Source organism: Manacus candei, unplaced genomic scaffold, assembly GCF_025592945.1.
Source record: "Manacus candei isolate 608988 ecotype Guabito, Panama unplaced genomic scaffold, ASM2559294v1 h1tg000011l, whole genome shotgun sequence".
NCBI lineage: Eukaryota > Metazoa > Chordata > Aves > Passeriformes > Pipridae > Manacus > Manacus candei.
The window spans coordinates 14,884,165-14,909,954 of record NW_026138059.1 but is presented as its reverse complement, the minus strand read 5'-3'; the positions used below and the strand labels follow the sequence as shown (position 1 = coordinate 14,909,954).

General features: G+C 35.9%; 1 protein-coding gene across 14 annotated transcripts in view; it reads left to right on the top strand.

The window, feature by feature from the left end:
* The window catches only part of DST (dystonin), a 307,129-nt gene that overhangs the window by 248,815 nt on the left and 32,524 nt on the right, over window positions 1–25,790 (top strand). For all 14 annotated transcript variants that reach the window (XM_051777805.1, XM_051777809.1, XM_051777812.1 and 11 more), the window contains 16 exons: window positions 3,109–3,228; window positions 3,405–3,512; window positions 5,253–5,471; window positions 8,387–8,590; window positions 11,350–11,581; window positions 11,933–12,159; window positions 12,863–12,985; window positions 13,724–13,825; window positions 15,865–15,966; window positions 16,867–17,040; window positions 17,818–17,973; window positions 20,166–20,363; window positions 20,868–20,996; window positions 24,071–24,241; window positions 25,198–25,353; window positions 25,576–25,782. In XM_051777805.1, coding sequence (XP_051633765.1) covers window positions 3,109–3,228; window positions 3,405–3,512; window positions 5,253–5,471; window positions 8,387–8,590; window positions 11,350–11,581; window positions 11,933–12,159; window positions 12,863–12,985; window positions 13,724–13,825; window positions 15,865–15,966; window positions 16,867–17,040; window positions 17,818–17,973; window positions 20,166–20,363; window positions 20,868–20,996; window positions 24,071–24,241; window positions 25,198–25,353; window positions 25,576–25,782 — 2,628 coding nt within the window. The remainder of the gene's footprint in view (window positions 1–3,108; window positions 3,229–3,404; window positions 3,513–5,252; window positions 5,472–8,386; window positions 8,591–11,349; window positions 11,582–11,932; window positions 12,160–12,862; window positions 12,986–13,723; window positions 13,826–15,864; window positions 15,967–16,866; window positions 17,041–17,817; window positions 17,974–20,165; window positions 20,364–20,867; window positions 20,997–24,070; window positions 24,242–25,197; window positions 25,354–25,575; window positions 25,783–25,790) is intronic.

Here is a 25,790-nt window from a genome sequence, read left to right as displayed (position 1 = left end):
GGTTTCTGTACATGCACAGAGACTCTCACTTTGGGAACTGAGCTCTAATTTCATCACTAAATAATCTCATATTTAAGCCTGCTTATAAATGTATCGTTTTCCAGTGTCTGCCTACAGTTCAGGCATAAAAATGTTGCTGGAGATTTCTATTTCTGCTAATAGTTCCCATAAACAGTTGTAACAGGACATGGAGAAAGCATGTGTGATAATCTCAATGTTTGCCGAAAGCCGACTAAAAGACACTGGCAGTAATTCAGATTTTCTTCTAACTGAGGTTAAAAATAACTTCTTGTTTCTTTTTAAGGGGTTTGCTATGAATATTATCTTGTCTCACTAACCAAATCCTCAAAAATGAAGGGTGATTTTTTTTTTCTTTTTTAGTGAGGGATAAGGGTGAGATAGGAGAGTATATTTTGGCTCTCCTTCAGATTTTTTGAATTCCATCAGTATGTAGCATCCTCTAGCACAAGTTCAGCAATTTCAGGTCCAGGCATGAAAAACCCAGAGCTGCTATTCCACTAGCTAGTGTTCCAAGGGCGCATTGCACCCTCATCCTGCATACCCCTAACTTCCACTTCAGCCAACTCACATCACCACAATAAACTCCTATACACTATATCCTGTAATAAGTATCAGGTGGCTTAGTGCGCTTCCTGTGAAGGATAAGCTACTTTCCATTTAGATCATGCAAAATAAAAAGCATTTTTGGACAAGCTAGTGTTTTTGTAAACTTGATCTGTGCAACTTGTTCAAGTGCCTATACTATTAAGAAGTTTTGGGTGGAGGGCAAAGCTGCTAAGAGCATGAGGGTTTAATAGGAGTAGTGTGGGCTTTGTGCTAGATGTTACTGGCCCAAGGTGAGAAATATGGTAGGCTATATGGATGGTTAATAGTGCTTCATGTTGTGAATGGAAGCTGGAAGGCTTAATAGAACTAATGCAATATCCTGGGTTTTAACTACCTGACCAAAATGCTTACAGATGGATAGATTTATCTTAGGCAGAAATTTAGCTACATGGTTTAATCTTCATTTCTCAATACTGAAAGCATTGGTTGGGATCCCCTAGTGAAGGAGTGCTATGTAGAAACCCAAGGTCATATTCTACTTTTGGCTTACTTGTTCTTCACTCTAAAGCAGTCATGGAGAGTGCTTTAGAAAGCATTCATGGAGCAAATCACAGCATCATCACATTCAGAAGTCAGTCATTCCTCATTGGAAGAAAAAGTACCACAATGAACTATGCTTGGTTAGACTGGATGGGATTAAGTAAATCATTTCATAGTGACTGAAGGGCTTATAAGTAACTGTCATGCATAAGGGGAAGAAAACATTTCAAATTTTGGGTTCAGAGAGTACCAATTTTATGCTTTTTATTCCTTAATGTTGTTTTTAAGCATTACAAATTACCCTTAGAAAACTGAGTTTAGAGTTCTGTGTCTTCTTGGTTCTATTTAACCTAGAAGTTTCACTGTCATGCCTTGATTTTGTTATTTCCGTTAAATATTTTCCAATATTACTTACATACCCATGAATATTGTGTACCAGGTAGTCACACTGCAGTTAGTTTGTACATCTAACACAACTGAAATTACCTTCCACATTTATGTCATAAATAGATGGACTTCTGAAGAGCTTGGTTATGTACTCTAGTTTCTAAAACCAGGCTTTAACTACCACTGGTACATGTGCTTCATGCTGATGTTTATAGTACTGATTGTTTCAGAACATACATATATTAGGAAGTCACAATATTTAGGACAAAACTTACTTTCTCTTACTTTAAATGACAAATGACGTATAGTGAAAAAGAATGTTGTGCTCTTTCATGTAACAAATGGATTATAAAGGCTGAAAAAGATTGACTCATAAAGAATGAAATCTCAGAACCGCTTCTTTTGTTTTTGTGGAACTCATGTTTAACTACTAAGACAAGTCTGATTTAGTGACTAAAGTGAACTCCAGCTATGTTAAGGAGTAAGGCTGTCATAGTCTACAGCCACAAGACCAGCATATTTCAAGACAAGTGCAACTCAGAGTGTTCAGAAAGAGACTTCTGAGGAAAGTGTCGGTATCAAACACAAGTAGCAGCTTCTGACCTAAAATGTCCTGATAGACTTTTACAGTAACTCAGGGCCATATTAATGTCAGCTAATTTCGGTGGGGGTCAGAGTTTTAACTAATTCAAAAGATAAATTCTTAGTAGTTTCTACATTGCGCATCTGATACATCCATGTAATATTTCTCTATGGCTTAGGCTCAAAGCTGCCCTGGTTGAGCTGCAACATCTGTATGCTAAGATGCATGCCTATAAACTTGATCTGAAGAGAGAATGCGTGATTTATTTTTTTTTTTAATGTGGTCTTAGATTTCAGAAGACTTAGATCCCCACACACTCTCCTTCATGCTCTTCTTTACCAATTAGTAAGAAACAGGTTCTTTAAGTCCTCTGATTATGTTAGTGCTTTGACGTAATTTCTGAATTGTTGAGTAATTGTAGTCAGAAATTAATCATTTAGGAAAGGACGGGCTGCACCTAAATGCTCACAAAAAATTTTTGCATTTAATCTGAGGTCTACTTTTGGATGAAGTCCTGCCTTCTCTGAATTCAGTGAGTTTTTTGCCCTGACTTAGTTGAACTGGGATTGTTTTGCCTTGATCATTTAATACCAAAGCAGCTCTTCAGATTAGTAGGGTAACATCAAATATCTGTGTCTCAGGATAATTGCAACACTAGCAATAATAATAAACAGAGAGATGGAAAAGACATGTGAAAGTAGAATAAAATGAAAATAAACAGTCTAGTTAAAATTCTGAGATTATAACCCTTTTTTATTTTCTTATGACTGCTGGAGAGCTGTAGGCTTTGGAAATAAGTATTTGCTTCTGTTGCTTTGTCATTCTAATGAATTAAGATGCTTGTATTACAATCCCTTAGAACCATTTTGAGCTTTGTATTTCATTATATAAAAACCTCAAATGTAAAGTGAGCCACTATCTTTCTAACAATTCAAAAGTATACTCTCTAGTCTTCTTTAAAATTTTTGAAACAGTTATTCTAATTTCATGTCTATGGAACTGCTGAACTAATTCATGTCTCCCTCATTTAGTTTGATCAAGCAGCTGATGCTGAATTTGCCTGGATTGCAGAAACAGAAAAGAAACTGATGTCTCTGGGTGATATTAGACTTGAGCAAGACCAGACCACGGCTCAGCTGCAAGTTCAAAAGGTAAAAGAAATGCGTTTCCAACTGTCATGTTAATTATTGGCCGGCACACTCTCCATCTAGAAAAATGTACTGGCATGATTTAATTTTCAGTCTATCATAATTAATGAACTTCAAAACCCAGTTTTTGCTCCATATACTTTTTTTTTTATTCTAACCATTTTTTCTTGTGTTTCAAGGCTTTTACCATGGAGATTCTAAGGCACAAAGATACCATAGATGAACTTGTTAAATCTGGGGATAAGATTATGAAAACATGCACTGAAGAAGAGAAACAGATGATGAAGGTAAAATTCCTTAAATTGCAGCTACAGTGGTAGATATGTAGACAATATACAAGTAGAAGTATTCCTGTAGTGTCTTGTTTGAAATACTAATGAGAAAGCATTAATTACAATCACTTCTAGTCAGAGGATTGTAGTACTAGAGAAAATGGTGCTGGGTATCCCTCTCCTTCCTTCAGGGTGTTCAAAGAGCAAACACTGTGTACTTGCTTCATTGCCTGACACTAATTTGTAGCCCCATTTATCATCTTAGACATCTGTGGTAAATAGTATTTTAGCCTATAGATGATTGAGTGAAGAGGTATTAGTCATCTGGGATGGTGTGTGGAATCTGGCTGTTTATCTTCTGAATTCTTTTAGGTCGGTGACGCTCTGGGTGTGTGCATTTCTGTGCCGAATTCAATGGCTGTGCACCTCGGTGTGAATTTTTACTTTCATTTCTGCTGATTTCCGTATAGGCCTCGCTTGCCAAGATTATTCTATCCTGTTGACTGTCACAGCCCATGAAAGGCATTCTTATGCCTTTGTTTATTACACACACACACACAGAGCCTAATGTTGGGGCTGCAAACATGTACAGATGGATTTTTTTGTGTTGGCTGTTGGCTTTAAGAAGGATTAGTTGTGTGGTTGGGATTTCTTTGCTAAATTACGGTGAGGCTGGATATGTTGTGTAAATTTAGTCCTTCCGATGACCACCCTCCTTGAACAGTAATGCTTCAGTAATTGTTCTCTGCTGCAAGAACTCTGAATAAATTTGATTTGCTCCTAAGTGAATTTAAAATAGATGAGAAGTTCTGTCTATGAAACTGTAGTCATAAGGGAGAGCAGTTTTGTGGGAGTCTCTATTAAATAGTTTTATTTGTCAAAAATACTGTATATCTGTGTAATAGACTAGATTTTATCCTCTGGATAGCATCTCTTTAATTTATGTGCAAGACATAATAAAGGAAAGAATAGCTTGTTCAGCCAAAAAAAAATTCAAAGGCTTGCTTATATGTCTAGTTTTATCAAGGCAAGGATTTATAAGCATTGTCATATATATAATATTTCATAAACTTGATAACATGGGCAGTCTTCCACAGGAAAAATGTATGGCTAGTTGATACTTTCTTTTATTATCACATGCCCAAATACAGTAGATTTGTAATGTTTAAACCTTATAGTTCTATTGCTGTTATCTATGTTATTAATGTTAATACATTCTCATTAAGTAATATATGCTAACCTCGAAAATAATGTTTTATGGTTGCTTTTGTAAGTTTGTGAACTACAAGCACAACAGTATAAACTATTCTCTTGCCAGATTAAAAAAGGAGCCCCAAACCCAACAACCCAACAGATTTTGTGTATTGTTCATACTGCTTTGATTCAGAAATGCTGTGGAAAACTTAATTTCTGCCAAGTGTCACTGAATATAAGCATCTGCAGTAAGGAAGTGGGGTTAAGATCTGCACTCAGATCATTTGCAGCTTGACTGGAAGCCCTATGAGTGAAGTATTATTTGTGAATTACAGTATCATTAAATATATTCTAAATACTTTGCAAGTACTCTGCCAAATTCTGATCTGCCACATTATTGATTCTGTCCACTTTAAACACCGATACTGTAAAAACATTATCAAAACTAAAATTTGGTTCACTGTGAATTGGTGCTATAATTATCAAAGACTGTTTAGAAATGAAGGTAGTGGACACATGGAAAAACATACATTGGGGTTTTTTATTAATATTACTTTACAGAAAAAAATGGAAAGCCTCTTACAGAAATATGATGCAGTCTGTCAAATGAACTCAGAGAGAAACCTTCAGCTGGAACGGGCTCAGTCCCTGGTTAACCAGTTCTGGGAGACTTATGAAGAACTTTGGCCATGGTTAACTGAAACAGAAATGATCATCTCTCAGCTTCCTGCACCAGCCCTTGAATATGAAACTTTAAAGCAACAACAAGAAGAACACAGGGTAAGCATTTTGCCAGTTTTGAAAAATGAAGAGTCAAAACCCAGGAAGTATTTTGCTAAAACTGTGGAGTACTCTGCAAAATGCTTCAAAAACCAAACAGATATTCTTCTGTTGAAAAAACACTATTATTTAAAATAATAATACAAAGTAAACAAGAGTCTCTGGAGAAGGCAGCAAATGATGTATAAGCATAAAAGAAGGCTAAAGGAGAAAAAAATTACCATTGTACTGAGAGAACTGAGCACGTAAGTTATTAGTTAAGAAGTATATTTAAAAGTACACATTAATGTTAGTATTGGAACAAACCAAACTCATAAACAAAAAGAACAGGCATGAGTTGTTGGAGCAAGAAACAAAAAGGGGGTACAGTCTGTATACAGATATGCACGTGTTGATCTTATGCACATATAAAAAATTTAGCTTTTATTTTGTTTGTAACATTGAAACTACACTTACCTGAGTCAGGAAGATGGACAATTAGAGAGCCAAAAATTGCTTGCTTGGATCCAGCCAAATAATTTCTAATGTCAAGAATGTTTGTTATGTACTAATTAAAACAAATAATTGTTTACCATAACATCACAAAATAGAGGCAACAGTGTTGTAGACTGGCCACTGTGTGGGCTCTCTTACATGGATATACAATCAACTGGGATAAAAATTAGCATATCTTAACAGTGACTACTACTATCACACGGAATCAGATGTATCCCACTGAGGTTAAAATCCTGCATGTTTTGGCAGATGCAAAATCTGTATGGCCATTGGAGATACCTGTCTCTCCCTGCTAGCATAGTTTTTCTTTGATTATTTTAGCTGCCTCAATTAAGTGACTCAAGTTAGATAGGATGAACGCTGGCTTCAGAGTCTTGTTTACTCTGAGACCAGCTGATGAAATGTGCCACTCTTATGTACTGGTAAACACTGGGTTCACTCATTTGTCTTCCTATTATGTCCAGAATGAACAAACAAGTTCTGTTAATACTAGCTATATAACATGAGCTTTACAAGCTATCTTGATTAGTCACCACGGACCATATCATGCTTGCTTTACTTGCAGGATTGTTCCTCATCTACTTTAATCGTGCTGCTTCCATGAGAGGCCTTTCAGATGAGCTTCTATTTTTGCGTTTTCCCCCGGGCTATGCCATTAGCTGAGATTTGTTTGTTAACTAGAAGATTAATGTTAGGCCCTCTTAACATGTAATCTGCTCCTAAACACTTGTTTACTGGAATTGTTTACCCAATAGTAGATCATGGAGAAGACCAAATCATTCATTGTTCTGTTAAAAAGAAGAAGAAGGGAAAAAGGTCGTTTTCAGTGTGAATTGACAACTTTTCTGTTCTGATGTATTTACTGATGACTGTCTTTGTTCCAAGTTGTGAAATTCGCAGACTTAATTCTGTGCGAGTAACATGCAGTGGGTTTGGTTTGAAATGAGCTGTGGGCAGAGTATTAGCATAAGGTTTGGATCCAGAAATGTCCACTCCTGTGGCCTTGTGTCAAATCATCTCTGTGCTCAAAAGTGAAACACATGCAATTATTTTCTAAAAGCTTTAAAACTATTCTTAGTTTCTCCTTTTCCTCTTCTCTGCTAATCAACATTATTTTTCTTGTGGCAAGATATACAAATAGAGTTACATTCAAAGTAAGTAGTTAGAATCAAGGGAGGGTTATATTTTCATTGCTGTTTGGACTGTGAAGAGTTGTGGTCACTGTCTTTTCAGTCTTCTCAACCTCTGCTCTTCTGGGGAGGAGCAAGGAAGCAAGCCAGTATCAGGATTTCTTTTTAAGGGAAGGACCGTAGTTGAAGAGAAGAGAATTTATTTACACTGAGACTGATATAGGCCCTTTTCTGTGTCTTCATTAATTTAAACAAACTCTCAGCTGGGAGGAACAGCGCATGTGCCTCTCATGTCCCTGTGCAGGGGCTATAGGATAGAACACATGAAGTTCACGGCACTGAGAGAGACAGTGCCTCGCAAGACAGTGGATATTTCTGAAAAGGGAGGTAAAATATGAGAAAGTAAATAAAATGAGGGAAGGATGGGGCTATTCCCACAAGAAACTCTTTCCCTTTTGTCAGTTCTATGGGCACAAGGAAGAAAATCTGAAACCCTTAGACAAGTTGGAAGACACATTATGACATTTCGCTTCCACAAGCCTCTGCTCAATCTTTGGCACAGTTTTAACTTCAGGGGTGGATGATGAGAGGCAGTAGACAGATGAGGTCAAATTTAATTCACTTACTAATTACTTGTTAAACATCGTGTCAGTAGAATTATAGTGCTGTTATGAAGACAGAGGGGTCTTGTGGCCAGAGACTGCTAAACTAGGTTGATAAGCCTCTACTGATCACCCTTCCATGTCCTTTTGTCCTTTCACTTATTTCTTTGACTCTCCGATGTGCTGGTTTCCTCTTCTTAAATCAAGGATAATTTGAATTAATTTTCTTGCAATGCCAGTACCTCTTTCTGTGATGTTCCTCAATGAAAGGCTTTGCAGCAAGTGACCAGTATCAACATGAAAAGTATACATGTGGTGGTGTTACGCCCATGTCTGGAATATTGTTGCCATTTCTGTTATTATAGGTACTAAATATGATGAGGACTGTCTGTTGTTAGCATCATATGCATAGTTAGCATCTTATATTTTACCTGTAATCATATGTCCTCCCAGAGTGTTGCACAGGCATTTCCAGTGTGTCTCTAATTCTGATGTTTTATGCCTGGATAGCTCTCTGTGGAATGGGAATGATCACTGGCAAAGCAATCATTAACTTTATTTCTGCTTTATATTAGGATGAAGGGTATTTGTTTAGAATTTCTTGCCAGCTGGACGTGTTGGAAGTGTGGACAGTTGTAATGTGGTGGTGCAAGCATAAGAAACTGATAAGTTGTTTCATTTGTTATAGCAACTGCGTGAGCTGATCGCTGAGCACAAGCCTCATATAGATAAGATGAACAAAACTGGGCCTCAGTTGCTGGAGCTGAGCCCAGGAGAAGGTTTTTCTATCCAAGAGAAATATGTGGCAGCTGACATCCTTTACAGTAAAATCAAGGAAGATGTCAAAAAGCGAGCACTGGCACTGGATGAAGCCATTTCTCAGTGTACCCAGGTATCAATTTAAGTTTAAAATATAATTGGGTTCATTCAATGGAAAAATACACATTGTCATTTTATATGTATATATCAAGACTAAACTGCTGCTTCACCTGGATTTTTCAACCTAATGGCCTGCGAATGTTCATATCACAGCTAATGGCATTGATTTTTCTATTTCTTGAGAGGTTATAATTTTATATATTGGTCAGTATTATGACTTTGTAGCAACTGAAAAATGTTATTGCTACTTAATTTTGAAGTAAAAAATCAAGAAGTCTAAAAATGTGGGATTTTATTTTCGCTTTTGTGTTCTCTTACTGGTCTGTTAGTAGCTGATGCTTAATTTTTAAATGAATGTCACTTTTGATCAGTTAATTTGAGTGTAGTTATTTCTAGAAATTGGCAGCTGAAGTTAGCAGAGAGTTACCAGTGGAACTAGAGAGTAGTTTAGCAGTGTAAATAGCATATGCTCTTCACTGCAGACCCAAAAGAACTTAATGTAATATATACTGAAACTGTTACAGAAAAGTATTACGAGCAAAGTCAGACTTCACAAAACATCAGCAGCATAAAATTCCGGTCAGGTCCACAAATGCAGCATCTTCATTTCATAGCTTCACCAGCCTATGAAATGAACCTAAATAGAGGATTGTCAGGTGTTGCACTCTAGCTACTGTTAAATATTGGGTTAATTGCCATTAAATCCACACTGAACTTCTTTTACTCAACCCCAAATTTCAGAAAAAAACTTGGTAAACTTTGTACATAAACCCATACAAAAACCTGAATAAAAATACTTTGTTTTATACTAGTGTTTTTATAGGAAATTCCCCTTTTTTCCCTGTTCACTGGAAATTAAGTGCTATATTCTGTTAAGATCTTAAATACTAAATAAAAAAATACACCTCAAAGTGCTTATTGAATCTACATTGTAAATAATTTTTGTCAGGTCGTTATACTTAATGTCATATTCCTAGCCCCTGAAGACTGAGTTTAAGAATGTGAGGCAAAATTAAGTGACATGGATGTCATCCTGCTTTTGAACTGGTTATATGTATATAACATATGTATATATACACATATATGTATATATATATATATATAAAATGTATATACATTTTAAACAACCCTTATTCATACCTCTGAAAGATGCCTGATTATTTAGATCCTGTGTTTTTCTATGTCAGAAATGCTTGGTCCTCCCCATATTTGGAGCTGCCTATTTGAAAATCAAGATATTTACTTAGTATTCGAGTCCCTGTTTTGTATGTGATAGACATCAACATATTGTACTGGCTAAGTACAGAAAGCAAGAATTAGAAATGCATTCTTTGGTAACACCTAAAATATAATCAGATGTTGTGAAAATACTTAATTATTTATGCAGTACTTTATGGTTCATTTTATATACCTAAATGTATATGGAAATGGCAAAGCAAAACATTGTAATGTCTACAGAATGTAATTATATATAATCTTTTTTTATTAAGCTACATAAATATATATTATCACAACTCTGTACTATGATGTCTATGTCAATGTTTGTCTAGACATTCCTTGAAAAATAATTATTTAACTCTTCAGGTTTTAAATTATATTAAATTGCATTATGTATCAACAGAAGGGCATAACATATTGAGGTAGAATGAGAGATTGTCATTACTTGTATTTTCTTCCTTTTAAGTTCTAAAACACTGTCTATTTCATTGAGCTTGAGTACAAGGAGGGCCACTGAATGCACTGACAACTTAAAAATGTAATATATGTCCCAAAATTAGACCTAAATATTGCCAATTTAATTTCAGTTTTTATAATTTTTGTAAGGTTTTGTTGCCACAATCAGTTTTTCAGAAGTCTTGAATGTGGGAAGGCTACTTATCTTTCATAACACATTTTGCTGGCTTGTATGACATTCACACTTCTAACAAAAACACTGAGTGCCATAACATTAGTCACAGAGTCTGATTTGAAGTGGGTTGTGTGGTGGGAAAAAGTAATTATATTTATATTGTCTATGTTCCTTTGAATAGAAGGGATGTAGCTATTTGTTCAGATAAGGTAATCTTGTTTTGCTGTGCTCTTTCTAGCACCTTTCCCAAGCGTTGTCAGGAGTGCTTTTTGTAGATCCTGGAGGGTCATTAAATGCACCCGCAGTTTATGGATTTCTTTAATTTGAAAAGGGGCATGGTGGTGTTTCTGAGCACCTACCAGTCAAACATGGATGAATATACTATATACACTATTGTGTGCTTTTAGTTTCAGAAGGTAACATACCTTTACTGCACGAGCAAACACTACCTGACCACTGAGAAATGTCTTTTTGAATGACCTCACATATCAAGCCCTAATCGATAGTATGTTGGTTGTAACAGGAAAATGTATGTATTTAATTGTAAGGTAAATATCTTTCTAAATGATGAAATCAGAAAGCCATTTCTCCCTAAAATAAGCTACCACTACTTTATGAATTACACAGGACTAAGTGCAAGTAGATTCTGCTGTAGTTCAGAGGAAGTGTCTCAGGACTGAACACCAACTTAATAGTAAAATTCTTAAATTTGACAGGAGGTACCATTTTGCAAGGTTATTTTTGCAATTTAGATATTAAAAGAGCCAGGAGGGGGGCATTGCAAGTTGCACATATATATGTTTGATAGAGATGATAATTTTAAAGCACCTTTTTCCAAGAGAATTTCAGATGCCATTTTTTGTGTTTGGAGGTTTTTTTTCTAACTTCTCTTCCACTTCTTTTTGTCCTTTCCCCCCTCCCAGTTTCATGACAAGATAGATCCAACTCTTGAGAGTCTGAAACGCATAGCTGAACGTCTGAGGCAGCCACCTTCAATCTCGGCAGAGGTTGAGAAGATTAAAGAGCAAATCAGTGAAAATAAGAATGTATCTGTGGATCTGGAAAAACTTCAGCCAGTGTATGAGACGCTTAAACAGAGAGGGGAGGAAATGATTGCTCGCTCAGAAGGCACTGATAAGGATATATCTGCTAAAGGTAGTAGACTGAGGAAACTTTCATGTAGTGGAAATGCAGTAAGCTGCAGCATATAAAATTCTTCATTTCTGATGACCACTAATCTGGGGAATGTGTTCTTCTGGAGAAGCTGCTAAAGATTTATAAAAGCAAAGCATTCATTTAAAATAATTAATTGTGGATATGACCTTCGTTTTATTTTTAAAGGCCATAGTGTTTGTTTCCACTTAATGTTATAAGGAGTCCTATAAAGAAACAATTTTAGAGTCTAAATTTAAAAATGTGCACATATGTTTCTGCTGTAGAACTAGAGAGAGATTTATGACCAAGAATTGTTTGCCAAGGTAGTAATCTAGTTCCTTTGTTGTTTAGCTGTTCAAGATAAACTGGACCAAATGGTCCTAGTTTGGGAAGACATCCAGACTTTGACTGAGGAAAGGGAGACCAAACTGTTGGATGTAATGGAACTAGCTGAAAAGTTTTGGTGTGATCATATGGCTCTTGTAGCTACTATTAAAGATACTCAGGACTTTATTCGAGAACTGGAGGGACCTGGAGTTGACCCATCTGTAGTCAAGCAACAGCAAGAAGCTGCAGAGGTCAGTAGAAAGTAATTTGTTCATTTGAAGTACTTTATGGTATGCAGATGAAAAACAGAATTACTATGAAATACCACAGGAAGATATAGTATTTGTTAGAGACTAAGAGGGATAATTGTGTAGAAATTTACAATAATGGTATCTCAAGAGTCTACAGTAAATAACATGTATCAGTGCTTAATAGCAATAAGCATGCAACATGTGCTTGCTATTATATTTCCTTATTTGTTTATAAACATATGTATAATAACCATGTCACCAAGACTCTTAAAAGTTATACATACTTTAGATTCCTTGAGTACTATGTAACATCTAAATGAAAGGTGTACAAATGTATTATGCTCTGTGAATTATCCTCTAAGCCTGTAATTACTTATGCTGATAGTTAAAGATTTAAAGGTTGAATGATAACCTCTGACAAAGAAGACACTCTGATTAAAGAAATCTAATTTAAAACTTCCTGTTTATTTTTTCCATCTCCTGCAAAATGATATCATAAGCCATTGTTACAATTTAGACTGATGTCAGCTGATTTCACTCTGATACTGCAAAGGAATTCTTGTATTTTAAGCATCCAACTGTAAGTCCAAGTGACCTGAAAGAAAACAAAGGTGGAATTGTGCTGTGTTTCATCTTGAAAGCAATTTGTACATAGAATATTAAATTTAGTAATAACAGTGTTGGATTTTTTTTCTCTTTGTAGGCTGCTAAAGAAGAAATTGATGGACTACAAGAAGAACTAGAAGCAGTTGTGAGCCTTGGCTCTGAACTTAGAGCTGCTTGTGGAGAGCCTGACAAACCCATTGTAAACAAAAGTATAGATGAGGTATGGGAAATGCATGTGCTTAGGTCTGTTACATGAGATGCTTGTTCAGCTGAAATTGGTATATTCCTCATGCCCCCAACAAATTTTGAAAATAAAAATTTTGTGGCAAAAGTGAGACACCCCTGAAGCTCTTATGGTAAAGTAAGGTTTGCCTTTTGAGTAAATGAATCTTAGATTAGATTAGAATGTATGGACTGTTTTATTTCATTGATTTTTAGTAAAAGACAGACATTGATTTTTTGTGAAAGTTTTTTTTTTAAATACTCACTGATTAATATGGTAGATGACTACTTCTTGCAAAAGTAATGCTAGAATAAATTTCGGATATATCTGGTTTATGCCCAGTGAGATATCTTAACCGAGACAATCTTGTTTGGATGACTACAAAGTACTTTAAATTTTTCTAGTGTTCTGCAATGTATTATTTTTTTAAGCTACTTTTATTATAATGATGCAACTCTAAATGATTTAGTAGTATTTCCTCTCTTAACTATAATTTCTATGTTAATAAAAATATTCAATCAGTATTGACAGAGCTTTTGTAATCCAGAACCTCTAGTGAATTCTGAAAGAAACTAGATATGCAGTGATAGGGAGAACAAGAGCATTAGTATGGAATGAATACAAACTATTCATGCTTAGTTAATTAGTGTTATTGATCAGTGAAGAATTAGTAAATGCTTATTATACAGCGGTAAAATTCTTTTGTCCATTGGAGTAAATTGCACTTACTTGCAGCTGAATTCTGCCTGGGATGCCCTAAACAAAACATGGAAAGAACGGGTTGATAAGCTTGCTGAAGCTATGCAGGCAGCTGTTCAATACCAAGATGGACTGCAGGTAAGATGATGTGATATACCTAACCCAGTCTTGAGTCAACCAATTTAATGTGGTTGTAGTAAAAAATGTTATGTGATTAGGTAGGTGACAAGTAATGTATCACTCTAATTGTAGTGACTATTTTCTTCAGGAGGCAGGTATTTTTTCTCAAGATTGGTTGAGATTATTTTGTTGGGGAGGGTTTTGCATTAAAGAATAAATCTGTTGGGGTGTTTTCTTCGTGTGTGTTTTCCATGTCCATATATTGCACTGTGTTTACATTAAAAATTAATGTCTCCTTGTTTATTGATAAGAACAGAGGGGTTTTGATAGTACACGTTCATAGTAATCCTGCTCACATTTTCTTGTGATAGTTAGTGCTTCACATGCTATGCAAGTTGAAGTTGTGACACATCTTCATGATCCGAAAGGAACAGATTACAAGTCCATATACTAGCTTGCTGCTATTTTTTTTTTTTAATGGAGGACAGTTAAAGGACTTGAATTTTATTCCACCTCTTTTGTAGGTCAACTAGTCAAGTTTCTATATTTTAGGCAAAAAATATTATTAACATAATGTTGCTGGACCATTATACTCAGTATAATTTATCCTATCACAATACTTTAGAAGATGATTCCCTTTTTAAATCTGTAGGTAAATATTCCAGCAGTTTTTCATTTTTTTTAAGATGTCTTGTACATTGTACTTCCTACAACTGATGAAGTTTAAAAAAAAATCACAAGGGGGAGTTGGACTAGATGACCTTTAAAGGTCTTCCAGCCCAAATTATTCTTTGATTCTATGTCTTTTCTCTTTATGAGCTGTTGGAGTTTTTTTGATTTTTTTTTTTGCTTGGTGAAATTACTGTCTTCTTTGGTTCATTAAAATCATTAAAATTAAATTTCACATGACACTGAGGGCAGTTACTTCTGTATTTGGTGCAGATCAAGCAGCAGAACACTGCTTAAAATAATGCAACATGCCTGTTTTGCAGTGCATCCTCACTTAGTATTTTTCTCCAAGTTCTCCCATGTTCATACTGTGCAGAGATTGACTAGACAATTAGGAAAATAGCCATTGGTTTAAGTACTTTCTATTTCCTTTGACTGTACATTGTACATCCTACAAGCTTGGTACTTTGCAAGAACTGAATTTGAGTGCTGTCTTGCGCTTATTTCAATAGACAATATGAAAAGTATTGTGGACATATTGTTAACTGCAGCTGCCTCATCGTGTTGAGTGTGTTGGGGGTAGTTCTCCTTTTCTCAGCGAGCTGTGTAGCAGTGGGCAAGTTCAACAAGTTGCCCTAAGCCTTTCTTCATAATGATATCTCTGCACATAATAGGCAGGAGGAAAAGGGCCTAGCAGAGGTGGTTTTTATCCTGTGCAATTATGCAGATTGATGCAGCTGTTCTTAATCTATGTGAAATATTCTTGGGGTTCTGCACTGTATCAGGAGCAAAAGAAATAGCCACAAAGCATCAGAACTGGGGAGATGTCACTTATTTTTTTAAGTTATAACTGCATTATCCTGTGGAGATTCATTCTAGCTCAGTTATGGTCCTTCACCACCTAATATATACTGAATGCGTAGTTCCATGTTTCTTACACAAATAACATTCTTCAAAAACAGTTTGCTTGTAATCCTCATTTAAGGCATGTTATCTACCACCTTCCTTTTTCACTCCAAACAACTGTAGAAGAGAGTTGTCTTGTATTTACCTTCTAGGGTTATTCATAAAAATTGCAGATTTTACACAAGAAGTAGAGTGCAACTCAGTGGGAATAATACTGTGAGAACGTTGCTGCTAATAGAAGCAGCAGCTTGTACATTCAGTCTTGCAGCTTGTACATTCCTGTAATTGTTACATGGATACTTGACATTTGTTCTGTTGTATTGCAAAAGAAACGTTTTTGCTGAGAAAGTTATTTTCTTTTAAGGAGCACAGCAATACCTTCTTTGGAATGAAAAAAAAAGTTCTGATATTTTACTTAATACAACTTTCAAACATGATGGTATTTCTCTGCTCACACTTGAATTTCCTTCTGTGATTTTCAGGCACTGTTTGACTGGGTAGACATTGCTGGCGGCAAGTTAGCGTCTATGTCCCCAGTTGGAACAGATCTGGAGACAGTGAAGCAGCAAACTGAGGAACTTAAGGTATGAACTAGTGATTTATTTCTTTTATATTTCCATCTGTCTGCATTTATCTGTGTTGTTTAGTATTTTTCGAGGGTCAAAAGCAATTTTCATTTTCAATTTCTGCTAAAAAAGAATCTCTATGAAAATTTCCAAATATTTCATTGCAAACTTTTCATTTTAAAATGTGCTTAATTTTAAAGTCTATTCCAAATTTTGGTGAAAATACCATTTTATTTTTTAATACAATCTGATAGCCCAGAAAGACTTTTGGCATCATTCATTCTCTTTCAAAAGCTATAAGGTTATTATGTACAGGGTTCTTTTGCTATGACCTTTATATTTTCTGGTTTCTAACGAGAACAGATTCTTGGAGGCTCTAAGCAAATGCCTCCAAAGCTTTGCTTCTGCCATTATAGGCTTTATCTAAATACTCACACAGGTCATGACATTCCCAGTACATGAGTAAGGTGAAAATAAAATTTTCAGGCTAACTTAGAAACCTATCTGCATGGGTCTGGATCTGTGACTGAATATGCCTCTGACATTAGTAGGCTGTTATGCTGTATTTAAAAATCAGGGATGTATAACGATCAGAGAATGTTCTTGGTTTTGTTGCTCACTTATAGATTTTGTTGGCTGTGGGTAGGTTGTTTTATCTCATTTATGGTGTAACTTCAAATGAATCATAACCTTACGTAGTTCAGAAAAACATATGTGTGCAGGTTGTATTCAGACTGCTGCACAAGTTATGTGTACCAAGAGGGTGTTCTAGTAAAGGAAAATTGCTTTCAGTTCTTTTGAAGAATAATTCCATTTGAAGTTTAAAGCATTATCCCCTTACAGTCACAAGAGCTAGAACACAGAATTATAGAATTACTTGTGATACATTTATTTGTATTCTTTTTCTATTTACCACAGCAATTTAAGACAGAAGCTTATCAACAGCAGATAGAAATGGAAAGACTAAACCATCAGGCAGAACTATTGCTGAAGAAGGTAACACAGGAGAGTGACAAGCACACGGTTCAAGACCCTCTCTCAGAGCTCAAAATATTGTGGGACAGTCTAGAAGAAAAAATTATAAGTAGACAGGTAAATATACTTGGAGGTGGGGGCTTTATTCATGACTCAGATTTCTGCAAAAAGATCTTTATGTATAATGTTTATATTAATTTACACATTCCTTTTAGTTTGGAAATTACAGAACTATATGTAATAGAATTTGAATTTTACAATTCATTGAGGAGTTTTTTTGGTTTTTTTTTAAAAAAACCCTTTTTAAATTCTCTATCAGCAGTGCCCATTGAATCATTATTATTTTGTTTGGTAGCAGTTGAAAACATGTTTATATGGGCAAAAGTAATATTAGCTGCTGAACTGAGCACTTGAAAAAAACCCCAACAACTTAATATTTAACTATTTCAGTGTTCTTTCCATATATTATCAGACTGAGAGATTTAAAGATGCAGTGCTTTGTAGTGTACTATTTTTTCTAAACTGAATCATTCCATGACAAAGAAAAGATTTTAAAAAGATCATGCACTGAATTGCATTTATATTTGAAATTATGTTTTAGTGATGAAAAACTACTGACATACCTGATGAGAGAACCTTCAAAGTTAACTCTGCCCTAGTTGCATGGCTTCTTCCAATGTCAGGAATTTAAGCCTGGAATGTAAGGCTTCACAGTGGAATTGCCAACTCAGCTTTAATTGTAAAGCAATTGCTTGCGCTGGATAACTGTTTCTCCCTGGTTTTTATGCTATCATATGCATGGACTCTGCTCTGGATTATGGTGACTAATGGTAATATAAGACAATTCAATAGCACTGTGAAACTATTTTATGGTAAATTTTATTTTTACTACAGCACAAGCTGGAAGGTGCCTTGTTAGCCTTGGGGCAGTTCCAGCATGCCCTGGATGAGTTACTGACATGGCTGACACATACAGAAGACCTGCTGAATGAACAGAAACCCGTGGGTGGAGACCCCAAGGCTATTGAAATTGAACTTGCCAAACATCATGTATGTAATTATAATGAATATTAACTGAAATGTTCTTTTGATATTTATCTTCGGGATGAGTCTTGTAAAACTTGATAATTCTCTACATAAATTTCCACGATGTGGATTATAGCTGAAATGCAGGCTTGGAATAAATAGTATCTTTCCTCTTACTCCTCCACATTCCTTCCTTTCTTGCATATGCTATGCAAGTGGCATAGGTTTTAGCCAAAAAAGAGCTGCTCACCCCAGTCTCCACCTCTAATCACCTTCAGTTGACCTAGGGAACTCAAAAGTTACTGCACCTGCTACTCTCCATGAAGCAATAAACTCCTTGATTATTTTTGTTTAAGCCAGGTTTCACAAACTGCACAACTGTTGCAGATCTCTGGTTCTTTCTTCCTTCTCAGAACGTAGTGATTTGTTGTTCTGAATTCGGCCGAATTGTATGTCAGTTGGGTCCAGCTAACACGGAGAATGCTTCTGTGAAAATCTCTAAACCCCTCATCTTTTTTTCTTTGTTACTTACAATGTAGGGTTAACTTTTTAGTTTTTTGGTTTAGTAGTTTTACTCATCACTGTGACTTTGGAGCCCATGGAAGAATGCTTCCACTATTTCTTTGTTTTGAAGAGTATCTCCCAGGAGTGAGAAATCTTCCCTACCTCTTTGTGTGACAGTGCAGTTCATGATGATATATTCTTTCTAGGTTTGAAGATTTTAATCTAACCTCATATAGCCTCTCCTTTTAAATCTGCCATTTAATTTTTGCCCTGCATATGATGTGAAAAGTATTCAGAGTTCATTTTGGATTTTGAAAGAACTGATTGAAATTGACAGTACACAGATAATTAAGGTATTTTCATTGTCTGTGTTAATGCAGCTATGCAGCTTCTGAAGGCTTCTGTGTGGTTAGTTGGAATTTGAGCGGAGCACAATATCTACATGGCCTGTTTGACTACTGTTACAAACAGGCCCTTTCAAAACAAAGTAAATAGAATTACAAAACCAGGTTCTGCTCCATGAACCTTTTATATTTGTACCTAATGGAAGTGTTTTACTAGTGAAGAAGCATCCAGACATCATTTATGTCTGTGATGAAGAACTTCAGCAAACACATGAATGAATCTACTTCCCTTTTCATAATACAGAGTTTATAGGTTAGAAAGTTCACACAGTAGTGCATCCTGTGGTAGCCTGGAAAAACATCCATCCCTTGAATAACTTTGGAAAGAATAGACCTTGTTCTTAGTGAGTCTCAGCAGGAAGGAAGGGATAAAGATGCATCTGCTTCTGTGGATATCCCTTTTTTAACCATTAGGAGAATAAAATAATAATGATCTTCTAGTGCTTAGCTTAAAAGACTTAAAGTAAATGTGATGGATGTTTTGTATTCAAGGGCTACTTGTGACTTGCTGTTTCATTATGTGCTGCATATAGTTTATTTTACAATTCCTTTGTATTTAGCTTTATATTTTTTCCATATGCTAGCATTTGAGGTAAGTCTCAATAGAAGTCAGTAGTCATGAACTTGAATTTCTTAGATAGGGTTTACCATTCCCCTCCCAAACATTTTTCTTATTTATTTTTCTCTTTCTGTTCTTTTTTGTTCTATATTAACACCTTCTTTTCCTCCCCTGTCCTTTTGAAAACAGAATTTGTTTCTCAAATGTCCTTTTTGCCTTGTGTGGTTTTACTATGGTTGGTGATAATGGGCTTTTAAGCAGATGGAAAAGCTCGTGTGGTGTATTCCCCAGATTTTAGCACAGCTCAAGTGTCCTAGTACCCTGACTCATGTGAAATGAGCCATGAAATGCATAAAAAGATATTGTGGCAGTCAGGTTGCTGTAGAGCACAGTGGGCACATAGTATTCAAAGAAAAATCATATTAAAGAAAAGTATGTCATAAATTAAGAAAAGTGAAGAAATAACTCTTCCCTAGGGCTACTGGAAACCTTTGATAATTTCAGAAACATGTGTATTCAGAGGGAATATATTATTTTTTCCAAGATACAAAAATAAACTTTGGCATTTTGGCAGAATGGTCCTTTTAGTGCTTTTGATTGAAGAGGCCTTAGTTACTAGCTTTAAGTGCTAATACCTGTGCTGATGTTAAACTGTTGTCACTGGACTGCAACTAGTTCAGTCACTGTGATTGCCTTCATTCAGTAATTTACCAACATGGCCAGTCTTACATGCTGTGTTACAATTGTAGGTGCTACAAAATGATGTTTTAGCTCATCAGTCTACCGTGGAAGCTGTTAAAAAAGCAGGAAATGACCTGATTGAGTCGAGTGCTGTTGAAGAAGCAAGTAATTTACGGAGCAAGTTGGAACTCCTGAATCAGCGCTGGCAAAACTTGTTGGAAAAAACAGAACAAAGGAAACAGCAACTGGACAGTGCCTTGATCCAGGTGAACAGGAAATGATCAAATATAGAAATAATTCAGAAAAAGTGTCTTTTTACATGAAATACATTGATACACGTATTAGAAGTTCGCCTAAATCAAAACCATAATGCAGACACTCCTGAATTTGGAGAAAGTTTGAATCCAGCTGTATCTTCTGCAGCTGGCCTCTGTCTCTTTTATTGCTGAAACAAGACTTCAGCTTTTGGTCTACATGTTTTTAAAGGGTGAAATTTCTGTATTGGTATATTATTCAGGGAAAACATTGGTCTCACATTAGGTCATTTAGCTTGCTTTCAAGATTTCCATGTTTTTTGGTTTTTTCCTTCAGATTGAATCGAGCTAGTTTATATTTTGGTCTGTTTTTTTCTTTTTTTTTCTTCCCCTTTCATTTCATTTGATTATTACAAATATCTGATTAAATCTGTTGCCAGTCTACTTATGCACCTAAGCTGGTATTAGAATGGAGAACATTTTAAGTGAGGTCTAAAATGATATGGTGTAATTTAGGCGCAAGGTTTCCATGGTGAAGTTGAAGATCTGCAGCAATGGCTGACAGATACTGAACGTCAGCTGTTGGCATCAAAACCTGTTGGAGGCTTACCAGAAACAGCAAGAGAGCAGCTTAATGCACATATGGTAAGTATCAGTATTAGAATGCTTTGCAATTTGTATTTCAGAACTAACCATCTTTCAAGAGTGTTTTTGGTACATATGGAGCACGTTCTATATATCACCATGTCTGTACAGTATCTTATAAAAATTTAATAACATTCAAAACAGCACTTATTTCCGGTGTAGTTTAGTAGTCTATTGGGACATATGCCCAAAGCTGAACCATTAATCGTGTTGAGACAAATAAAATAGCTTTTGCATCCTTATTCTTGGAAAGAAAAACAGAAGATGTTTGCAGATTTTTCAGTGATTTCTTTTCTCTTCTGACCCCGTAAGTAAATTAATGCTTTTTCTAAGATTTGAAGATGAACCTAAAAGCGGCCCACATTTATTGAACCTTGACTTAAGAGACTTGATCCTTTATTCCTTACCTAACCAAAGCTGACATCATTAGCATAGAAGTAAGAAGGGCTACTGGCTCATAGAACCTGTGCTTTAACTAGAAATGTCAAACTGACCAGGATGCCTGAATTATTCCCTTTCTTTCTCTTTAAGAAACATTCCATGGATTTCTCTGCTCCCATAGAACCGTAGAGCTTAAAAAAAGACACTTAAACTTGATCTCTTAACCCAAAGGAAGGTGGTTCATAGTGCTCCATTTATGTAAAATCATGCTATGCCATTAGACCAGGATATAAACTTCTGGTGATCTAAACTTCTGAACTCCTGGCTCAGATGTAACAGTGGTATTTACTGAACTGTCCTTGAACTCGAATATGCCTGACACAGTTTCCATTAGAATGCTGCATTGTCAAAGCATTAAAAATAAGATTTTATTTTGGAATGATGCTAAAGGTCATTGCTCACCAACATGGGCACATTTTTTTCCTTCCTCTTTTTCTGCCAAAATTTGCCAGTAACTATAATTGAGAAAGAAACTTAATTTACAGTTTTAAAATCAGTTATAACAGGAAGCTAGATCAAAACACAGAAATAATCCTGTGGTTTTGAACCCCTCTGATCCTTCTCTTTTTGTCCTAAAGGGGAAAAAAAGGAAGAAAAGAGCTTTTTTTTTTTTATTCCCTGTGAGGGTGAGATACAATTACAATTCCCTGAAAGCCAGCAGAGCTCTTTGCTTTTTTCATCCTGGACTTAGTCAGATCAGGACCCAAAATTTTTCCATTGAAAGCTTCAGAATTTTCTTTACTACATTCTTTTGCTATGCAAATGTTCTATACCTACAATGCTTACAGACTGATTAGTTAAAAAGACCTTTAAACTGAATGTAGTATTATATTTGGACCAAGTCTGGCTGTCCCCAGTAATATGTATTTTAGATGTACAATCCTTCCCTAACTGTACATGAACGCTTTAACAGATTGTTACTATACTGGTGGCCATCATATAACTTCAGGCATTGGCTGTTATCAACCTTTAAAATAAAGAACTTGATTTTTCTTTAGTTAAACCTTATGTGCATATATGTGTTAGTTCTCTCTCCCTCTTTTATTTTTTTGTGGCTGAAATGTTGAGGCCAGTGTCATATTGACTACTGGTCATCATAAGTTCCAAATTCAAACTTGGTCCTAAGTGATACAAACCATTTCTGACGTGAAACTGAAGGAGGAAGTTTTGCACTGTTTTGATTTGTTTCTCTTTGGAAATAAAGTTATGAACCATCTTCTTGTGTATAAGACCTGTTTCTACGGATATGAATAAAAGATCCTTCAACCATAATTAGCTCACAAATGGAGTTGAGATTGGGCTTCATTTCCAGCTAAGGCAGCTCCAGGAAAACAAAAGATATGAAGAGACGTTACAGGGCACCAGTAGGAAAGGGGCTTAAAAAGAGACCTTTTTATCTGTCCCAGTGCTGCTCAGAACATCCCTCTCCTTTTCTTAAAACAATCATTGTTCTAAGTTTCTTCCTGAAAATAACTTTAATTGCTTCTGCCCTTTGGAGAGTGTGACTGTACTGCAAAATTAACCACTGTAGTGGGCCGTTGTGTCAGGCTGAGCCCAGCCCCTGTGTTTGGAACTATGCCTGCTTTGCCTTGTCTCACCTGTGCTGTGCTTCTTGTGTTTACTTCTGAGGGGTTCTTGTGCTGCAGGACAGTAAGATGTTCTGTGGAGTTATGGAAACCAGAAATATTCTAGGAAGGTTGGGAGTGTAGGAGGAAGCAGACTAGGTGACACCACTTTTCACAGTCCTTAGAAAGAAAGCAAAGAAGCTTTCTGTCCTGTCAAAATCTTAAGCTCATGATTAAACCTGCTTCCTGCTTTGCCCTCCTATTTGATCAGGTACAAGCCCTATGTACCTTGTCTCTCAACCCAAAGAAAGTGTTTGGTTTGGGCTTTTCTCCTGGGAATCAGAGGAAAAAGTAGTTTTCCTCTTATTTGCAAACTATTTATTCCTCATCTCCTGGAAGACAGTCGTCATTTGGGCATCTGCAGCAACTTTGTGCATTTTGGTTTGTCTGTTAGAAATATTGGATTTACCCATTTGAGTGAGAGTGTGGCATGAGAGGTCCCAGACTTTTGCCAGCTTACTTTTAACATGGTTAAAAATGCATCATTAGTAAAATAGTGAACAGGTAAATCATATGTTACCGTTATTATTCCAGCTTGTTTTCTATGTCTGAAATGTCTTCAGTGCTCATGCCTAACAAGTGAAGGAGGATACAGCCAAAACAGACAATGTACAATAGAACAGCCCTCCCAAGTTGTCCCACCCACTTTTGAAGGTGTTGGAGGTCTGGGCTTTCAGCACACTGTGTAATACTGACACTTCTTGTGTTTTGGCTACAGATGGACTTTAAACCAACCAAGCTGTAGCAACTCTTGTGTAATAAGTGCGTAGTACTTTCTTTGCCAAGCTTTGGATCTCAGAGAAGATATTGACAGACAATACAAGTTCTCATTTCCTGAAGAACTGGGCCCTTTCTTTGCTCATTTGGGGTTTTATGAATTACATATGTTTCCTTTATTAGTCTTAATCATACCTACTAAATGTTGGGAGAGGAATAAATGGTATACTGGCATTTAGAAAGAGTATTGAATTTCTACCTTACTTGTTTTTTGGTGCTTTCTTTATTCAGGAACTTTGTGCTGCCTTTGAAGCCAAAGAGGAGACATATAAGTGTCTAATGCAGAAAGGCCAGCAAATGCTTGCAAGATGCCCAGAGACTACTGAAACAAACGTTGAGCAGGACATAAATAACTTAAAAGAAAAATGGGAATCTGTGCAAACAAAGCTCAGTGAAAGAAAAGTATGTGTTTTTACATAAAAATGGAAGTGTAAATCATGTGTTTAAGGGTGTTAATGATCAGTGCTCTTATGCGTTCATACTTGCTTGATCTTTTATATTTAAAACCAATTGTAAAGACAGGCAGAATGTTTAGAAAGTACTGAGAAAAATGAGTTTCAAGAAGTTAATCACCCATACTTGGAAGGGGGAAGATGGATGGGAATGGCTCAAGTCTGTACTATAGAAATACATTAACTGATGCTGTTAATGCTCATGTAGTAGGACTAGGGCTTTTCCGGTTTTTATTGCAATAATTGTAGACAGGAGAGACTCAATGATCGTTCAAGTTTACCTCCTTCTCAGTACAGAATTTCTGCATTATTTTTTCTAGTTTTTATTCATTTTTTCTTAAAATTCCCAAACTCTTGGCCTTTTGCCACTTACTTCAAGTGACTACCTTCTGTACTAACAGAACAGTAGCATGATTTCACTGATATGCACCACACATGTGACAACACCAAAATGACAGTTGAGCTTTAATAAAAAGAAGTGGTCTAGGAAAACTTATTCTTTGTTTAGTGCAAGTTTGATGACCTCCTTGAGGCTCTTTCAAGTGCACTGCCACCTTAGATTTCTGAGATTTTACTGGTTTTGTGTTTAAACTGATAAATCCATATGTCTCATTAGGATTAAGTAGTAGAAGATATGTTCTAATGTGAAAAAACTTATTTTGATACTAGGTGCTGTATTTTCTATTCATCTGTCATAGATTATTTTGTTGTTACTCTTCTGTTCATCTCCTTGAATATGCTCAAATGTAGGCTGTTATTTTAAAACTCAGAAACTTTTAAGTTGGAAAAGTGTTTTAAAATGCTCAACTAAAATGGTTTACTGTAAAGTACTGAACTAAAATGGCTTCCTTGGCCGAAGCCCCTGCACAGTATCAACTGCTATTAAAGTATGACCTATCTTTACAGACCAAACTGGAAGAAGCCCTCAGTTTAGCAACAGAGTTCCACAACTCACTTCAAGATTTCATCAACTGGCTTACTCAGGCTGAGCAAACTCTAACTGCAGCTTCTCGGCCAAGTCTTATCTTGGACACTGTCTTATTTCAAATTGATGAACACAAGGTATGTAAAGAAACAGATGTGTAATGTTTTTCTCCCACTCTGTGGAGATACTGTAACAATGTCCAAATGAACCCTATAATGCTGGCACTCGGAGAAACATTTAATTTGTTTTAAAATTGCATTTTATAGTCTTTTTCACTATATCATTTTTTATCAGACTGAGTTTTTTCAGTGTTTACCCAGCAACACAGTATTGAGTAGTTTTCTCCCTTTTTTCCCAAGGTTTTTGCCACAGAAGTGAACTCTCATCGAGATCAAATCATAGAACTGGACAAAACTGGAACGCATTTGAAATATTTCAGCCAGAAACAGGACGTTGTCCTTATTAAGAATCTGCTTATTAGTGTACAGAGCCGATGGGAAAAAGTAGTTCAACGCTTAGTTGAAAGGGGAAGAGCTTTGGATGATGCAAGGAAAAGAGCCAAACAGGTAATGGG